Here is an 18,470-nt window from a genome sequence, read left to right on the forward strand (position 1 = left end):
TCAGGGAATCAGATGCAGAAGACCAGTTCGTTTTTGAAATACTGAATATTCCAATAACATCCTCAGTGCCTCCTTGAGCTCTTTATTCTTCATGCTGTAGATGAGGGGGTTCAATGCTGGAGGCAGCACTGAGTACAGAAATGACACCACCACGTCCAGGGATGGGAAAGAGATGTAGGGGGGTTTCAGGTAGGCAATCATGGCAGTTCTGAAATACGGGGAGACCACGGCCAGGTGAGGGAGGCACGTGGAAAAGGCTTTGTGCTGGCCCTGGTCAGAGGGCATCCTCAGCACTGCCCTGAAGATCTGCACATAGGACACCACAATGAAAACAAAACAACCAACACTTAAACAGGCACTAACCAGGAGAATCCTGACTTCCGTGAGGTAGGCATCTGAGCAGGAGAGCTTGAGGATGTGGGGGATTTCACAGAAGAACTGGTCCACAGCATTGCCGTGGCAGAGGGGAAGGGAAAATGTGTTGGCCGTGTGCAGGACAGCATTGAGAAAGCCACTGCCCCAGGCAGCTGCTGCCATCTGGGCACAAGCTCTGCTGCCCAGCAGGCTCCCGTAGTGCAGGGGCTTGCAGATGGCAACGTAGCGGTCGTAGGCCATGACGGTGAGAAGGGAATACTCTGCTCCAACCAGGAAAACTAAAAGGAAGACCTGTGCAGCACAGCCTTGATAGGAGATGGCCCTGGTGTCCCAGAGGGCATTGGCCATGGCTTTGGGCAGAGTGGTAGAGATGCAGCCCAGGTCGAGGAGGGCGAGGTTGAGGAGGAAGAAGTACATGGGGGTGTGGAGGCAGTGGTGGCAGGCTACGGTGCTGAGGATGAGGCCGTTGCCCAGGAGGGCAGCCAGGTAGATGCCCAGGAAGAGCGCGAAGTGCAGGAGCTGCAGCTCGCGCGTGTCTGCAAATGTCAGCAGCAGGAACTCAGTGATGGAGCTGACGTTGGACATCTGTTATTTCTGGTCATGAGGTCCTGTACAAGGAAGACAAAGGCAGTGATTGTGTACCACAGACATAACTGAGGAAAACCCTTTCCATATTCTCATTTAAAATCACCAAAAAATTGCCCATTTCCAGGCAGATATTTTGAAGCTCTCTTTCATTGATTCTGCCTGAGAGTGCCTCTGGGAGCAGGGGACTCCTCTGTTGGCAATGGAAGAATCAGTCCTGCACTAATGCCAGAGGGAGTAGCATGGTAGCAACATGATAGGAACATGGTAGGAACATGGGGTAGTCTCAGATTAACTTTACTGCTGATATCAAAGAGATTTCCTCAGTTTTGCTCCTAGTTTACCAAACTGCAGAGCAGAGGTGTGGAGGTTTAGATATGTAATTATTTGTTTTGTGGTTTTGGTTGTAGCTGCCCCACCACACCGGAGAACTGTTTCTAAGGCATAAATCCTGGGCATTCTGCTGCACTCCAAGTAAAACCTTGTGGATCCTCAGAGGCAAAGACACTGTGCCTTCAGTGCAGAGTGTCAGAGACGACAGCCAGCCTCTCCATCAGTGCTGGTCTCAGCTGCCCTGTGAGAGCTGCAGGAAAGTTGTACTCAGTTGTTCATCTGAAAAGAACCTGAACACTGCTGAAAGCAGAGGAATGCATGCTCAAAGTGCCCATCTCCACACCCCTCACCTTGTCCCCGTAATTGCCTTTCCCCAAACACCCCGAGGGCACACCACTGCCTCTGAAATCCCCATCCCCAGCCAGCCTGGGAACAAGAACAGCAGCAGCACGGCCAGCTGGAGAAGCCAGGAGGAATGCCAGCGTGCTGCTGCCAGGGGAGGCAAGGCCAGGGAGGGACAGAGGGACACTCAGCAGACCCTCCTGTGCTGCAGCTCTGCCTGCAGAGGAGGCAGCTCCTCCTCATTGCAAATGATCTGTGCTCACCTCAAGCCAGCAGAGACCTCCCAAAGACAGGGCACTGGTCACTGGAGGATTTGCAGCTCCAAAAGATGAGCTAGGATAAAACCTGAGAGGACCACAATGATGATGTTGGTGTAGTCTGTGGGCTGAGGTGTAGGAAGGGACTTTATGAAGTTCATTGATGAAATATTGATCCCTCACTGCAGTGCTCTAGCAGTCTCAGTCTGCAGTACAAACCTGACCACCTATTACCATGAAACCAGCCTCCACTTTACCGCAGGTATCTGCAAGCACAGGCTACAGTAAAAGTCTTGTCTTTCAGGTAGCCCCTGCCTTGGTCTTCCTTTTGAAAAATCCAATCATATATACCATTCTTTAAAACATCTTCTACTCCTACCTGGAGAAACAGAGAGACCCACCCTGCCAGATGCTATCAGGCATCGGATGTGCCAGCTGTAGAAGACCCCTCTGGCAACCCCACCTGCAGTGCCCTGCTGCCAGAGCCTCACGGTGCCAAGAGCCTGCAGATGTGTCCTGCCACACGCTGCCCTCTGTTGTTGCGCTCCTCAGTGCCTCCAAGCCCTCTCTCCTTCTCTCCTCTCTGTGTGCCAGCTGCGGTCAGAGCCCCCAGCCCTGCTGCGCTGTGCAGAGGAGCTGCTCCTGGGCACAGCTGTCTGTCTGCAGCGCTTGCCAGGAGCTGCCCTTGTGCCCAGGACCCCGGCCCAGCTCAGCAGCACAGCACCCAACCATGGCATCGCTTGCTCTGTGTCCTTGGGCTCCCTCGAGGTGTCCCCAAGGCATCAGGGCTGACAGCTCCCGAAGGCAGCAGGGTCTCTGCTGGGGTGTGGTGGTTAAAGCAGACTGAAGTCATCACTGTCTGCTCCTAGATGAATTTCGGAGAGACTGATTTTATGCTCTTAAAGTTTGATTGTCAAACATGACTACAAATGATTCTCTCCCTTAACTCCTATTGTGTTCCCACGGCATGGCAGGACACTTCAGCCATGACTGCCAGGGATCATTTCACCCCTCTGAATGTGTTCTAACAAAAGAGAGGGGGGAACTGAATGCTCTAAAAGGTTTTCTAAGAAGGCAGTTGGACACTAAGACACCATTCATTGAGTTTCCCTAGCTGTCCATCTGGAAGATCCTCTACCCATACACAAATCTCTTCTTCCTCTCCTGCTTGACCAGCATGGTGACTGGGATGTGGAACGCCCTCATCACTGTGCTGGTGCCTGCCAACAAACACCTGCAGATGCCCGTGGCCTTCTTCCTGGGGGAGAGTTGTCCTCCTTGCACAGCTCCAGCACCCTGCCCCAGATGCTGGCCAGCTTCCTGGCTGGAGACAGCACCCCCTTTGCTCACAGAGGTGGCAGCACTCTCAGCTGCACCTTCTGCATGACCGCAGTGCTTCCTGCTTGGGGTCGTGTCCTACGGTCAGCCCTGGGCTGTATGCCATCCCTGTTCTCTGCAAGGCTCAAGAAGTGGAAGGTCTGACTCCAGAAGGCAGCTGTACCTGAACCAGGGGAATTTCTCTCATGTACAGGAATTCTTTCTCCTCCTCCCAGCTACAGTTCTGTGGCCCCAGTGTCATAGACACCTCTTGTGTGGTTTTGCCCCATTGCTGGAGCTGTCCTGCAGTGCCATAGTGATACTCTTGGTTTTGCTTTCAAAATTTGCATTTGCATCCAGTCTTCCAATTCCTAATCATGCAGATTTCATGTGTGTGTGTCCTGTGTTGGCAGGCCCAAGGCTTTATCCACCTGCTCTTCTGTCCTCACGAGTGTCACTGTTTTCTATGGCACAATCATCATTTTCTGTGTGAAGCACAGAACAGCCCACCTCACAGATCTTAACCAAGCTCTTTCCAAACCTTCATCATCCCCTGGTCACTCCTCAGGTTGCCTAGAGGTGGTGTGGGAAGGGTGAGAGAGGTGCTAGTGGAGATGCTGACATTGTCATAAAACCTATCTCAAATACCTTGGAAAGGACAGATGGATCAAAGACTTTCCTCAGGATTTGGAAAAGGTAGACGTCAAACCCATCTTCTAGTAGAGGGGCAAGCAGAAGGATGATTAAGCCTAACCAAGGAGAAAAGTGCCAGCCTTAGCCTTAGGCCCCAAACCAGACCTAAGCTGAAGTCCTCAAAGCTTGCCCTTATTCTAAACCCTGAGCAGGTTCCTTAGGCACAACACCAAACAATTCCTTGAAGACCTTGCCATTCCTTAAACCCTGGAATGTGACCTCTTATTCCTAAACATTAACCTGATCATCTAACCCTCAAAGCCCTCCACCCTGCACACAGCACATCTCAGCTTCAACCCCACTCCTACCCCTACCTTGTGTGGCTTTTATGCTTGGGGTAGGGCAGGGACTGTGAGGTCCTGAAGCAGTCCCATGGCATTGGAAGAGGCATGTGCGGTGAAAGGTATGTGATCAGATCACAGTCCACAAGGAGGAGCTGGCTGGGAATGCTGGGATGGGATCAGGTGTGCCTCAGGATGTGCTGGGCCTGCAGGAGGCCCATGGCTGTGAAGGAGGCTGGGAGGCCACTTCTGTCTGTACAGCTGACGGACCAGCTGCAGAAATGTGGCACAGATAGGGACTGTAATGGCCAGAAGCATGCACATGGCATTGAACATGATGGTGAGGCACCTTCTGTTCTAGTCAGGTGAGAGACCACAGGAAGGCTGATGGCATGGGAGTCATGCTTGAGGTATAGTTTGTGAGACCGTAGAATGAGAGAATGGCTCCTGTTGGAAGGGACCTTAAAGGTCATCTAGTTCCAACCCCCCCGGCCGTAAGCAGGGATGCCTCCTACGAGATCAGGTTGCCCAGGGCCCTTTGCACAGGAATCCCTTCCTCTGTTGCATCAACTACACCTCTCAGTTTGGTGTCATCTGCACACTTGCTGAGGGTGCACTCGACCCCACTGTCTATGTCACTAATAAACATATTAAACCGTACGGGTCCGAGGGCAGACCCCTGAGGTACAAGACTCATCACCAGCCTCCACTTGGACATAGAGCCATTGAGCACCACTCTCTGGGTGTGACCTTCAGGCCAACTCCTTACCCACTGAATGGTTCACCCATCAAATGCATATCTCTCTAATTTGGAGACCAGGATGTCATGTGGGACCATGGCAATGGTCTTACAGAAGTCCAAGTAGATGACATTGGTTGGTCTTCCCTTGTTGTCTGATGTGGTCACTCCATTGTAGAAAGCCACCAGATTGGCCAGGCACCATTTACCCTTTGGTGAAGCCATTCTGGTTGTCTCGGATCACCTCTTTGTGCCTTGACACTGATTCCAGGAGGATCTTTTCCATGATCTTTTGAGGCACAGAGCTGAGGCTCACCATTCAGTAGTTCCCTGGGTTATCCTTTCTACCCTTTTTAAAAATGGGAGTGATATTTCCCTTTTTCAAGCCACCAGGGACTTCACACAACTGACAGGAATCTTCAAATATGATGGAGAGAGGCTTGCCAACTGCATCAGCCAGTTCCCTCAGGACCCTGGGATGCAAGTAGTCAGGTGCCATAGACTTGTACTTGTGGAGTTCCAGCAGGTGGTCTCAAACATGCACTTCATTTACAGTGGGTGGGACTTTGCACCCCCAGCCTCCATCCATGGGTCCAGGGAAATGAAAGACTTGGGAAGCCTGACTGGCAGAGAAGACTGAGGCAAAGATGTTGTTGAGTCCCTCAGCCTTCACCATGTCTGTCATTACCAGTTCACCCTTCTCATCCATCACAAGGGGTAAACTCTCCTTGGCCATTCTTTTATGAGCAGTGTATCTGTAGAATCCCTTCCTATTATTGCTTGCATCCCTTGAGAAGATCAGTTCCATCTGTGCATTGCTTTCCTCATCCAATCCCTGAACACCCGAAACGGAAACATGTGAGAGGGCCTGGGAAAAGGAACCCTGGCTCCATAGAAGCCACTTGGGAAAAAAAAACTTGTAGGTAGGAAGCATGATTTTGTGGAGGTGCAAAGCTGATGGGCACATTGTGCAGGATGCTCCTAAAGACCCATGTGTCCTTTTGCCTCCTGACTACAATGCTGACTACAATGCTTCTCAGGAATGGGGTAGCCAACAGAGGTGAGACAGATACACTGAGATGTTAAATGTCATCAGAAAGCTGATCCCAATAAAATGTGGCACAGTCAGGAGCAGCTTGGACAAGAGACTGTAGATGCTAGATGCTACAGTAAAACTGATTTAAAACAGTCATGTATTGCCGTCACCTTATTTGAACCAGTAATTTTAATTGTTAAAACTAAATGCTACTAAATACTAAACGCTACTCCACCTCTCTGAGAGGAATCCACTACTCAAAGTATGCACTGAAGCAAAACACAGCCCTTAGCCCCCTTCCCTTACCTTTCCCGGACCTTTACACTCCTGCTTACCCCAATCCCTACCCTAAACACTAACATTAAAATGCACTATTTCGCTCTAGAGAAGTTGTAGGCAGGCCTTAAAATACTCTTAACCACAGGGTTTGCCCATAAGCTTATGACAGACCTAATAGCCACAGAAGAACACCAAAGATTCCCATTAAACCTGTGTTTATCCTCTAACCTAGAATGGTGAGCCCTAGTCCCTAAAGAACTAGAGAGAGGTCAGCCCTACCTCAGGATGTCCTTACCCAGCAGGAGGAATGTGACTCTGAAGTCACTTCTGCATCTGCACTTGATAGGGCAGCAGCAGGAATGTGTCACGGAAAGAGACTGTGAGGCCACTTCTGTCTGGAGGTGGCAGGTCACCCTTGCCTTCTCCCTGGGAGCTGCACTTTTGGGCTGACATCTGGCAGTGGCCCTGCTAGGCCAGCAGAAGGCACCTGCTTGGCTGGTGGATCCCCTCTGCCTCCAGACCCAGGAGGACCCAGGCAGAAAGAAGGCCCCCATATGGGTTGTCCTGTCCCTTCTGCTTGAGTCCATGACTGCACAGCAGCAGGCACAAGGCTTGGCTATGTCTAGCCAAGAAGCTGCAAGGCCAGCAGCAGGCCCCTGGCTTGGAAGGTGCTGCTGAGGTGACTTGAGTCTGCTTGGCTGACAGGCCACAAGAATTATGATGGGTTGGGATGCCGTCTTCAGCTGAGAGAATGGAGCATCAGTGTGGGCGAAACTTGAGAAAATGCAGGATTTTGCCTAGAGAATCCTCTTGACATTTACAAGAAGAACCCAGTCTTGCACCAGAGGAAGAGGAACCCTACACATGGGCAGACTGGGACCCTGCTAAGTGAGCGGTGCCCAGGAGGAGGAAGGCCTGAGCACCACGAGGGATGCCATACAGCAGTGTTGCCTGCTCACCAGAAACCAGGCCAAGCTTCCTACAGAGCTGCCTTAGGAGGAGCATGGCCACCAAGAAGATCTGAGTTATCAGACTCAGCTCAGACTCGGTGTAACACCTCACGGACAAGTGCCTACAATAGCCACTAAAGAGGTACAGGTCTGGGAGTCCCTAGGACAGCCTGGTGTGGAGAGGATCAAGGGTTATACCAAGGCTGAAAGTCCCTACTCTCATTTCTGACTGAAACTCACTGCCACTGATGAATTCGAAGAGACAAGTTGATAATGAGCCCAAGGTCCTCATTATCGCTATGCATGCACCCATGAACCAGGCAGGGGTTGTACCATTCTCCTGCACTTGGTCATGTACATCCCCATCTGCTACTGCACCACAAAGAGCCCTGAGCTGTCTCTGAATGTAAAGGATCTCCCTTCCCAGGGGACATGGGTCAAGGCCTGGCCCTTGAGCTTGGTGACACACATCCAGTTTTCCTACACATCAGTGTCACCTTCACATTGCCTTTTTCTCCTTGTCCTCACTGCCTCTAGAGTTCTGCTCTAACGAGCTCCAAGGGAGGCTGTGTCAGTGCTGGCCCTCAGGGGGACACTGCAGGAAACTTGCCTCTGACTTGGACTTCTGGAGAGATGTCTTCGATTGTCTCGGAGTGCCTGAGGTTCATGGGCTCATCAGCAAAGCCCCCAGAGGGGTGATTGCAGTGCCTTGGGCTGGTGCTGTGCTGTTGAGCTGGGCCAGGCTCATGGGACAGAGAGAGCTCGTGGCAAGAGGGCCGTGGTGCAGAGAGACAGATGTGCCCAGGAGCAGCTCCTCTGCACAGCGCACCAGGGCTGGGGGCTCTGACCGCAGCTGACATGCAGAGAGGAGAGAAGGAGAGAGGGCTGGGAGGCACTGAGGAGCGCAACAACAGAGGGCAGCGTGTGGCAGGACACATCTGCAGGCTCTTGACACCGTGAGGCTCTGGCAGCAGGGCACTGCAGGTGGGGTTGCCAGAGGGGTCTTCTACAGCTGGCACATCCAACGGCTGATAGCATCTGTCAGGGTGGGTCTCTCTGTTTCTCCAGAAAGGAGTGGAAAATGCTTTAGAGAATGGCATCTATGGTTGGACATTTAGAGAGGAAGGCTAAAACTGGGGTTACCTGAAGGGTAAGATTTTTTCTATAGTCTGTGTTTTGAGCTTATGGCAGTGGAGTGCAGGTAGGTTTCAAGGTAATTTGTTGTCAGCATTGTGTAAGAGACTGAGACTCCTGGAGCATTGCACTGAGAGATCCATATGTCAGAAATGAACTTCATAAAGTGCCTTCAGCCACCTCAGGTTAAAGATTGGACCAATGTCATGTTTGTGGACTCCTCAGGTTTTTACTGAGCTGACGCTAATCTGGCTCCTGGCAAGGATATGGGCAGGTAGCAGGGACATGGGCAGGCAGTGAGAGGGAGCTGCTGCCAGAAATGTTGTTTTAGGGAGGGCTCAGGCACCTCCCTGCCATCCCCTGCAGGGCAGGCACCTTCCCTGGGACACCCCCTGCTCTCCTCTCCCACCAGCACAACCTCTGCCCTGGTGTCCCCAGCAGGAGCTGCCTCGTCTGCAGGCAGAGCTGCAGCACAGGAGGGTCTGCTGAGTGTCCGTCTGTCCCTCCCTGGCCTTGCCTCCCCTGGCAGCAGCACGCTGGCATTCCTCCTGGCTTCTCCAGCTGGCCGTGCTGCTGCTGGTCTTCTTCCCAGGCTGGCTGGGGATGGGGGTTTCACATGCCTGTGGGGTGAGCCCTCGGTGTGCTTGGGGGAAAGGGAGTATGGGAGTATGGGGACAGAGTGGGGGGTCTGGAGATGGACACTTTGAGCTTGGATTGCTCTGCTCTCAGTAGTGTCCAAGTTATTCTCAGGTGAACTTCTGAGTTCAGTTTTCCTGCAGCACAGATCAACTCAATCCATGGAGAGGATCCACAGGATCCACAGTATTTCACATGCAATAAGAAAGAAATGTACAGGATTTCTGCCTTAGAGATTCTCCACAGGAGTAATGGCTAAGCTAGAAGAAAAGATACAAGTCTTCCTATGTTATTTACCTATTGGTGTAGGACAGTATTGACTCCTGCATTGCCTAAAGCAGAGTCCTGTGCTCCAAAGCACAGCCTAAGGCAGCATCAATCCAACTGCAAGAAAGGGATCTGCCAAATATCTTCATGGAAGTGAGCAAGCATGTTGGGAGGCTTAAATGAGAAATTGAAATCCTTTTCCTTAGATAATTCTAATGTTAATAATCACCATCTTTCTGTTCCTTCGGCAGGACCCCATGCCCAGAACAAGCATATGCCCAACATCAGCTCTGTGAGCGAGTTCCTCCTGCTGGCATTCGCAGACACGCGTGAGCTGCAGCTCCTGCACTTCGCGCTCTTCCTGGGCATCTACCTGGCTGCCCTCCTGGGCAACGGCCTCATCCTCAGTGCCGTAGCCTGCCACCACCGCCTCCACACCCCCATGTACTTCTTCCTCCTCAACCTCGCCCTCCTTGACCTCGGATCCATCTCCACCACTCTGCCCAAAGCCATGGCCAATGCCCTCTGGAACACCAGGGCCATCTCCTATCAAGGCTGTGCTGCTCAGGTCTTCTTTTTTGTCTTCTTAGCTGGAGCAGAATATTCCCTTCTCACCGTCATGGCCTACGACCGCTACGTTGCCATCTGCAAGCCCCTGCACTACAGGAGCCTCGTGGGCAGCAGAGCTTGTGCCCAGATGGCAGCAGCTGCCTGGGGCAGTGGCTTTCTCAATGCTGTCCTGCACACGGCCACTACATTTTCCCTGCCCCTCTGCCATGACAATGCTGTGGACCAGTTCTTCTGTGAAATCCCCCACATCCTCAAGCTCTCCTGCTCAGATGCCTACCTCAGGGAAGTTAGGGCACTTGTGTTTACTGTTTCTTTATTTTTTGGATGTTTTGTTTTCATTGTTTTCTCCTATGTGCAGATCTTCAGGGCAGTGCTGAGGATGCCCTCTGAGCAGGGACGACACAAAGCCTTTTCCATGTGCCTCCCTCACCTGACCGTCGTCTCCCTCTTTGTTAGCACTGCCATATTTGCCTACCTGAAGCCACCCTCCATTTCCTCGCCATCCTTGGATCTGGTGGTCGCACTTCTGTACTCAGTGGTGCCTCCAGCACTGAACCCCCTCATCTACAGCATGAGAAACCAAGAGGTGAAGGATGCAGTGAGGAAACTGTTTCAATACATGCTTCTTAAGCATCAGTAATGTGTTCAGAAGATGTATTTCTAATAATGTGGAATTTTGATTCATATTATGTTATTTCATTTTTATCTTTACTAGTGCTATCATAACACTATCATTGATAATAATCCTAACAGAAATAAAAGGATATTTGGGAAGATGATATAATATTTTTTTAAATTATTTTTCTCTGTTAATATTTTAAATATTTTTTTTTTATAATGCAATTCTTAGCATTCTGAATGTTACGTTTTGTGTTAGTTTTCACCACGTCATCTGTGACCCAGAGGCTTTCTCTGAATGTGTTTATCCCTAAATGACACCTGGCCTCTGTTGTGGCATCTTGTTTATAAAATGAAGTTGCTCAGTGCTCAGGGGTCTTCTTCCCAATCTGGAGTGAAGAAGACAATCAGGGAATACCAGGCTCAAGGCCTCGGTCTTGTACTTGGGTACCACCTGGACACAGGGGCATGAGGACATGGGGTGCTGGGTGAGGGAGTCAGGACTGAGTCGTCACTGGTGGATGCCCATTGCCCCTGGAGACCCTGACCTGTCAAGAAGCAGCTTCTTGGGATTGACAAGTGACAGGACTGGTGGCATCAAGGAGGTATTGCGAGCCACCAGAATATCCTAAGGGTTCTCCTGGGACACTGTGTGCCTTGTGTTGGGTGGGCAGTGAGTGGATCGTCACGGTAAAGTTAAGCCAAAGGATGCATAGGCTGGTGGGAGCTCTGCAGTGCCAGGACACACAGTAATTACCCATTAATTTATTTAGTACTTAATTAATAAAACAACAACTCATCAGCTCAAAAGATTCTATCCCTTCCGTAAAATGTCTCACATGAAGTGTAATTTCTATCATGAAGAAGTGTGATTTTTCAGGATGCATATTCATCGCAGGAGAAGAAATACTGGTGTTCACCTGTACTTGCATTGTCCTCGCTTTTCTATCATGGTGTGCTCCCTCCTTCATCTTCCAGGCACAAAACCCATCTTGATTACACAGAACATGCTGAATGTCTCCTTTTACCAGCTGCCAGTCTGGACCCATGCACTTCCTATTGTTCTCCTGGTTTGCCTTCCCCTTACTCTTTAATCATTCAGACCTCTCTCACCAACCCAGTTGCTGCTTTGTGTTTCAGTGAGTTCAAGCTCACCCATCTCTCAGCAGTCTGTCTAATGGTTTCCTTAGCAAGACCCTCATAATTTATCATTGAATGAATATGATACATATTTATATAAACACTATTTTTTTTAATTTCCTTTTAGTCATTTTAAAATACATCGTGTACTTAGCCATCCTTTTGGGAATATAAACATTACTGGAGGCAACAAAATAAAGAACTTGAGCTTTGTTTTTTTGAAAATTGCAAAGCCTCCCCAGGGACATGTTAGGGTAGATAACTGGAGGTCATCATTACAGACAGGCAAAGCACTGTGCTGAGAAAACTCTTGGTTGCTTTTCTTGAAGCACAGGGGCCAAGGCCTGACCCCTGGAAGTGGGAGGGGAGATCCTGCACCCCTACATCTGGCTCAGGGCTCTTCCTGGGGATCTGTGGGATGTGGTGGGCAGTGTGATGTCATGAGAAGAACACTGGTATGACACCTGCCAGCCTCTGCACAGGGTTGAAAGGAATCGATGAGGCCCCACTGTAATGAACATCTCTCCTCATAAGCTCTAGCCAAGGGGACAACAATGTCAGGGCTTTTGGGGCCCTGCATTCTTGCCAGCACCCTCTGCCTTCTCCTCTGCAGGCTTTCCTATGCTATCCAACATTTCTCTTTGTTTCCTTGAAATCTGCAGACACCCATCTCTGTTCACCCCCTTGCTCTCATCCCGGCATTTCAGTCATTTCACCAATGTCTCATCAACCCTCACCAGCTGTTCCTTGAAACACAAAGCCATGGTCTGATCACAGACACTCTTTGGTTGACCTCTGGCACCATAGCACAACCCTTTGAGGGACATTTCTTCCTCCTCGTGGCCAGTGCGTAACTTCCATGGTGCAGTCTGTGTCATTTTTTTTTTTCTCCTTCTCTTTGCTACTACCAGAGAAAGCTCCATCAGGGTGGAAACCACTCCTGAAGTAGGCATCCCAACCCAGCAGGCTCCTTGTGGCCTGTCAGCCAAGCAGACACAAGTCACCTCAGCAGCAGCTTCCAAGCCAGGGGCCTGCTGCTGGCCTTGCAGCTTCTTCTGGAGACACAGCCAAGCCTTGTGCCTGTTGCTGTGTGGTGATGGACTCAAGCAGAAGGGACAGGACAACCCATCTGGGGGCCTTCTTTCTGTCTGGGTCCTCCTGGGTCTGGAGGCAGAGGGGATCCCCCAGTCAGCATGCCAAGCAGGTGCCTTGTGCTGGCCTAGCAGGGCCACTGCCAGATGTCAGCCCAAAAGTGCAGATCCCAGGGAGAAATCAAAGGTGACCTGCCACCTACAGACAGAAGTGACCTCACAGTCACTGCCACAGTCACATTGCTTCTGCTGGGGCAGGAGATCCTGAGGCAGAACTGAGCTTTCTCTAGCCCCCTCGGTATCTCTTTTTCACTTTCTGGGTTAGAGATTATGCAAAGTTTTAGTAGGAGTGTTTGGTGTTCTGCTTGTGTTGTCATGTCTGTGGTTCAGGTATGGAGAAGCTCTGTGGTTTACGGGTGTTTTACATCTGCCAGGGAGTCTAGGGCTAAATAGAGCATTTTAATGTTAGTTTTAAGGGAAGGGATTATGGTTATCAAGAGAGAAAATTGATTCCTTTCAGGGTGTTGTAGTAGCATTTAGGTTTAGGGATTAAAATTACTGCTTCCAGTTAGGTAAGGGCCATATGTGGCTTTTTAAATTCATTGTTACTGCAGTATCGGCATTGCAGGAATGCTTTTACCTCTATTAAACCATTAATTTCTGCTGGCCATGCTGCTCTTCCCACCCCAAAATCTCATATGTCTCATGTCCAGGCTGCTTCTGACCTCCCCATATCTTATTGGGATCAGCTTTCTGATGACATCCATGATCGCATAGTATCTATCTCACCTCTGTTGGTTACTCCATTCCTGAGAAGGAAGTCGCATTGTACTCAGGAGAGAAAAGGACACAAAGGTCTTTATGTCCTTTGCCATGACCTGGCAAGATCATGGAAATGATCCTCCTGGAATCTATGTCAAAGCACATGCAAGACAAAGCAGTGATCTCACACAGCCAGCATGGCTTCTCCAAAGTCCAAATCGTGCCTGACCAATGTGATGGCTTTCTACAGTGGAGTGATCACATCAAACAACAACAGAAGACCAACCAATGTCATATACTTGGACTTTTGTAAGACCATTGACACTGTCCCACATGACATCCTTGTCTCCAAATTGGAGAGATACGCATTTGTTGGGTGAACCATTCAGTGGGTAAGGAGTTGGCTTGAAGGTCACATCCAGAGCGTGGTGCTCAACGGCTCTATGTCCAAGTGGAGGCTGCTGACAAGTGTTGTACCTCAGGGGTCTGTCCTGGGATTGGTGCTGTTTAATATATTTATCTGTGACAGACATTGAGATCGACAATGATGTAGTACATTCTGCACTTGTAGCCCAGAAGGCCAACTGCATCCTGGGCTCCATAAGCAGAGGAGTGGCCAGCAGGTAGACAGAGGTCACTTCTACTTCTAGTCCTTGTACTCTGCCCTTGGGAGGCCCCACTTGGAGTCCTGCATCCAGAACTGGGCCCCCAGCAGGAGAAGTATGTGCATCTGGTAGAACAGGTGCAGAGGAGGGCCGCAAAGATGATCAAGGGGTTGGAGCACGTCTCCTATGAAGAAAGGCTAAGAGAGCTGGGGCTGTTCAGCCTGGAGAAAAGAAGGCTCAGCGTTGACCTCTCTGTGGCCTTTCAGTACTTAAATGGTGCTTATAAAAAAGATGGAGAGTGACTCTTTGCTCAATCAGGTAATGACAGCACGAGGGAGAATTGTTCTAAGCTAAATGAGGGGAGATTTAGATTAGATGTTAGGAGGAAACTCTTCACTCAGAGGGAGGTGAGGCACTGGAAGAGGTTGCTGAGAGACCTTAGAGGTGCCCCATCCCTGGAGCTGATCAAGAGCAGGTTAGATGATGCCCTGGGCAACCTGATCTCATGGGGGACATCCCTGCTTATGGCCAGGGGCTTGGAACTAGGTGACCTTTAAGGTCCCTTCCAACAGGAGCCATTCTCTTATTCTGTGGTCTCACTAGCTCTACTTCAAGCATGACTCCCATGCCATCAGCCTTCCTGTGGTCTCTCACCTGACTAGAACAGAAGGTGCCTCACCATCATCTTCAATTCCAAGTGCATGCTTCTGCCGTTTACGATCCCTATCTGTGCCACATTCCTCCTGCTGGTCCGTCAGCTCCAGAGACAGAAGTGACCTCCCAGCCTCCTTCACAGCCATTGCCTCCTGCAGGCCCACCAGATCCAGAGGCACATCTGACCTCATCCCAGCATTCCCAGCCAGCTCCTCCTTGTGGCCTCTGATCTGATCACACACCTGTCACCTCACATGCCTCTTCCAATGCCATGGGACTGCTGCAGGACCTCACAGTCCCTGCCCTGCCCCAAGGGGACAAGCAGCTGAAGTTAGGGATAGGAGTGGGGTTGAAGCTGAGATGTGCTGTGTGCATGCTGGAGCGCTTTGGGGGTTAGATTATCAGGTTAATGTTTAGGACTTAGAGGTCACCCTCCAGGGTCAAAGGAATGGCAAAGCATCGAGGGAGGGATTAGTGTTGTGCTTAAGGATCCTGCTCAAGATTTAGGATAAGGGCAAACTTTGAGGACTTCAGTTTAGGTCTGGTTTGGGGGTTAAGGCTAAGGCTGGCTTTTTATTCCTTGATTAGGCTTTATCATTCTTCTGCTTGCCCTCCTATTAGCAGATGAGTTTGACATCTGCCATTTCCATGTTCTGAGGAATGTCTTTGATCTATCTGTCCTTTCCAAGGTCTTTGAGATAGGTCTTATGATGACATCTGCAGATCCACTTCAACCTCTCTCACCCTTCCCATACCACCTCTAGGCAACCTGAGGACTGACTGGGAGGATGGTGGTTTAGGAAAGGGCTTCATGAAGATCTCTGAGGAGGGCTGTATTTGGGCTTCTCACACACCGTGATGGCAGTATCTTAGAAAACAGTGACACTCGTGAGGACAGAAGAGTAGGTGGATAAGGCCTTGGCCTGCCAACACAGGACACACACACACCTGAAAACTGCATGAGAGGGAAGAGGAAGATTGGATCCAAAATGTAGATTATGAAAGCAAAGACCATGAGTATCACCTTGGCACTGCAGAACAGCTCCAGCAATGGGGCAAAACCACAGAAGATATCTATGACACTGGGGCCACAGAAGAATAGCTGGGAGGAGAAGAAAGAATTCCTGTACATGAGAGAAATTCCCCTGGTTCAGGTACAGCTGCCTTCTGGAGCCAGACCTCCCACTTCTCGAGCCTTGCAGAGCACAGGGATGGCAAACAGCCCAGGGCTGACCGTAGGGCATGGTCCCCAGAAGGAAGCATGGCATCTGCAGGTGTTTGTTGGGAGGCACAAGCACAGTGTTGAGGGTGTTCCACATCCCAGTCACCGTGCTGGTCATGTGAGAGAGGAAGAAGAGATTTATGCATGGGTAGAGGATCTTCCATGTGTGTTACTGGGAAAACTCAACAAATGCTGTCTTAGTGTCCAATTCCCTTCTTGGAAAACCTTTTAGAGCATTCAGTTCCCCCCTCTCTTGTTAGAACACATTCAGAGGGGTGAAATGATCCCTGGCAGTCATGGCTGAGGTGTCCTGCCATGCCATGGGAACACAATAGGAATTAAGGGAGAGAATCATTTGTACTCATGTTTGACAATCAAATTTTAATAGCATAAAATCAGTCTCTCCCAAATTCATCAAGGAGTGGTCAGTGATGACTTCAGTCTGCTTTAACCACCACACCCCAGCAGAGACCCTGCTGCCTTGGGGAGCTGTCAGCCCTGAGGCCTTGGGGACACCTCGAGGGAGCCCAATGGCACAGAGCAAGCGATGCCATGGTCGGGTGCTGTGCTGCTGAGCTGGGCTGGGCTCGTGGGCCCAAGGGGCAGCTCCTGGCAAGCGCTGCAGAGAGACAGCTGTGCCCAGGAGCAGCTCCTCTGCACAGCGCAGCAGGGCTGGGGGCTCTGACCACAGCTGGCACACAGACAAGAGAGAAGGAGAGAGGGCTTGGAGGAACTGAGGAGCGCAACAACAGAGGGCAGCGTGTGGCAGGACACATCTGCAGGCTCTTGACACCGTGAGGCTCTGGCAGCAGGGCACTGCAGGTGGGGTTGCCAGAAGGGTCTTCTACCGCTGGCACATCTGATGGCTGATAGCATCTGTCAGGATGGGTCTTCCTTGTTCTCCAGCGAGGAGTATAATATGCTTTAGAGAATGGCATTTAAAATTAGATTTTTCAAGAGGAAGACCAAGGCAGGGGCTACCTGAAAGGCAAGACTTTTATTGTAGCCTGTGCTTGCAGATACCTGTGGTAGAGCGGAAGCTGGTTTCATGGTAATAGGTGGTCAGGTTTGTACTGCAGACTGAGACTCCTAGAGCATTGCAATGAGGGATCAATAGTTCATCAATGAACTTCATAAAGTCCTGTACCACACCTCCACCCACAGACTGCACCATCATCATCCTTGTGGTCCTCTCAGGTTTTATCCTAGCTGATCTTAAGGAGCTGAAAACTCTCTGATGCCCAGTGCCCTGTCTTTGAGAGGTCTCTGCCGGCTTGAGATGAGCACAGATCACCTGCAGTGAGCATGAGCTGCCTCCTCTGCAGCACAGGAGGATCTGCTGAGTGTCCATCTGTCCCTCCCTGACCTTGCCTCCCCTGGCAGCAGCACGCTGGCATTCCTCCTGGCTTCTCCAGCTGGCCGTGCCGCTGCTGGTCTTGTTCCCAGGCTGACTGGGGATGGGGCTTTCACATGCCCATGGAGTGAGCCCTCGGTGTGCTTGGGGGAAGGGGAGTACGGGGACAAGGTGAGTGGTCTGGAGTTGGGCATTTTGAGCCTGGATGTCTCTGCTCTCAGCAGTGTTCAGATTCTTTTCAGATGAAAAACTGAGTAAAATTTTCCTGCAGCTCTCACAGGGAGGGTGAGACCAGCACTGGTGGACAGATTGTCTGTCCTCACTAAAGGACACTGTGCTATAGGGACAGTCTCTTTTTCTCTGAGCAGACACAAAGTTTCCCTTCAAGTGCAGGGGGAATGCCCAGGATTTCTGTTTTAGAAAAACTCAGCAGTGTCCAGGTTCTGTAGGCACTGGAACAGGCACCACAGGGAAGTGGTCACAGCACTGAGGCTGTCAGAAGTCAAACATCTGGGCAACTCAGCCATATAGACTGATTTTTGGGTGGTCATGTACAAATTCAGGGGTGGGATCTGATGATCCTTGTGGAACACTTCCAAGTCAGGATATTCTAGGATTCTATGACTCTAGGGACATAGAAGCAGAATTGCACTGTAGCTCAAAGACCGGCCAACACAGGGCAGCTGAGACCAGAACCGATAGATTGACTGGCTCTCCTCTCTGAAGGGCACTCTGCTCTAAAATGCAGTATCTGTGACTCTGGAGATCTACAAGGTTTCACTTGGAGTGCAGCTGAATGCCCAGGATTTATGCCTTAGAAGGACTCCTCAGATGTGGTGGAGCAGCTGAACAAAGAGTACAAATCAAATAACAAAAAAACAAATAAATACGTAAATCTCCACGTGTCTGCTCTGTGATGAACTTTGAGCAAAACTGGGGAAATCTGATATGAACTGAAGTGAATGTGAGACTGCACCATGTTCCTACCATGTTGCTACCTTGAGCTGTAGTGCTTGACTGATTCTTCCATTGCCCACAGAAAAGCACTCTTCTCCCAGACAGACTCAGTATCAGCTGGAAGTCATTAAAGGGACCTTCAAAATAACTGCCTGCAAGTGGAAAATCTTTCTGATGGTTTTAAATGAGAAAATTGAATTTTCCTCTGATAAGTCTGCTGTACATTATTACTATTCTTTCTCTTTGTGCAGGACCACTTCACAGAAAAAACAG

The 18,470-nt window shown here is 50.3% G+C and overlaps 2 protein-coding genes across 2 annotated transcripts; one reads left to right on the forward strand and one right to left on the reverse strand.

Annotated features, from left to right (window-relative positions):
* On the reverse strand, positions 1-960 carry LOC309888245 (olfactory receptor 14A16-like; the record flags this gene model as incomplete). The annotated part of the gene is made up of 1 exon (XM_082780483.1): positions 1-960. The coding sequence occupies one exon, from the start codon at positions 958-960 to the stop codon at positions 1-3; it is 960 nt and encodes a 319-aa protein (XP_082636609.1).
* Positions 961-9,498: 8,538 nt separating this feature from the next.
* On the forward strand, positions 9,499-10,434 carry LOC309888246 (olfactory receptor 14J1-like; the record flags this gene model as incomplete). The annotated part of the gene is made up of 1 exon (XM_082780484.1): positions 9,499-10,434. The coding sequence occupies one exon, from the start codon at positions 9,499-9,501 to the stop codon at positions 10,432-10,434; it is 936 nt and encodes a 311-aa protein (XP_082636610.1).
* Positions 10,435-18,470: the final 8,036 nt, after the last annotated feature.

The sequence above is a fragment of the Aythya marila genome (assembly GCF_965140915.1).
Source record: "Aythya marila genome assembly, chromosome: 28".
NCBI classification, from domain to species: Eukaryota; Metazoa; Chordata; class Aves; order Anseriformes; family Anatidae; genus Aythya; species Aythya marila.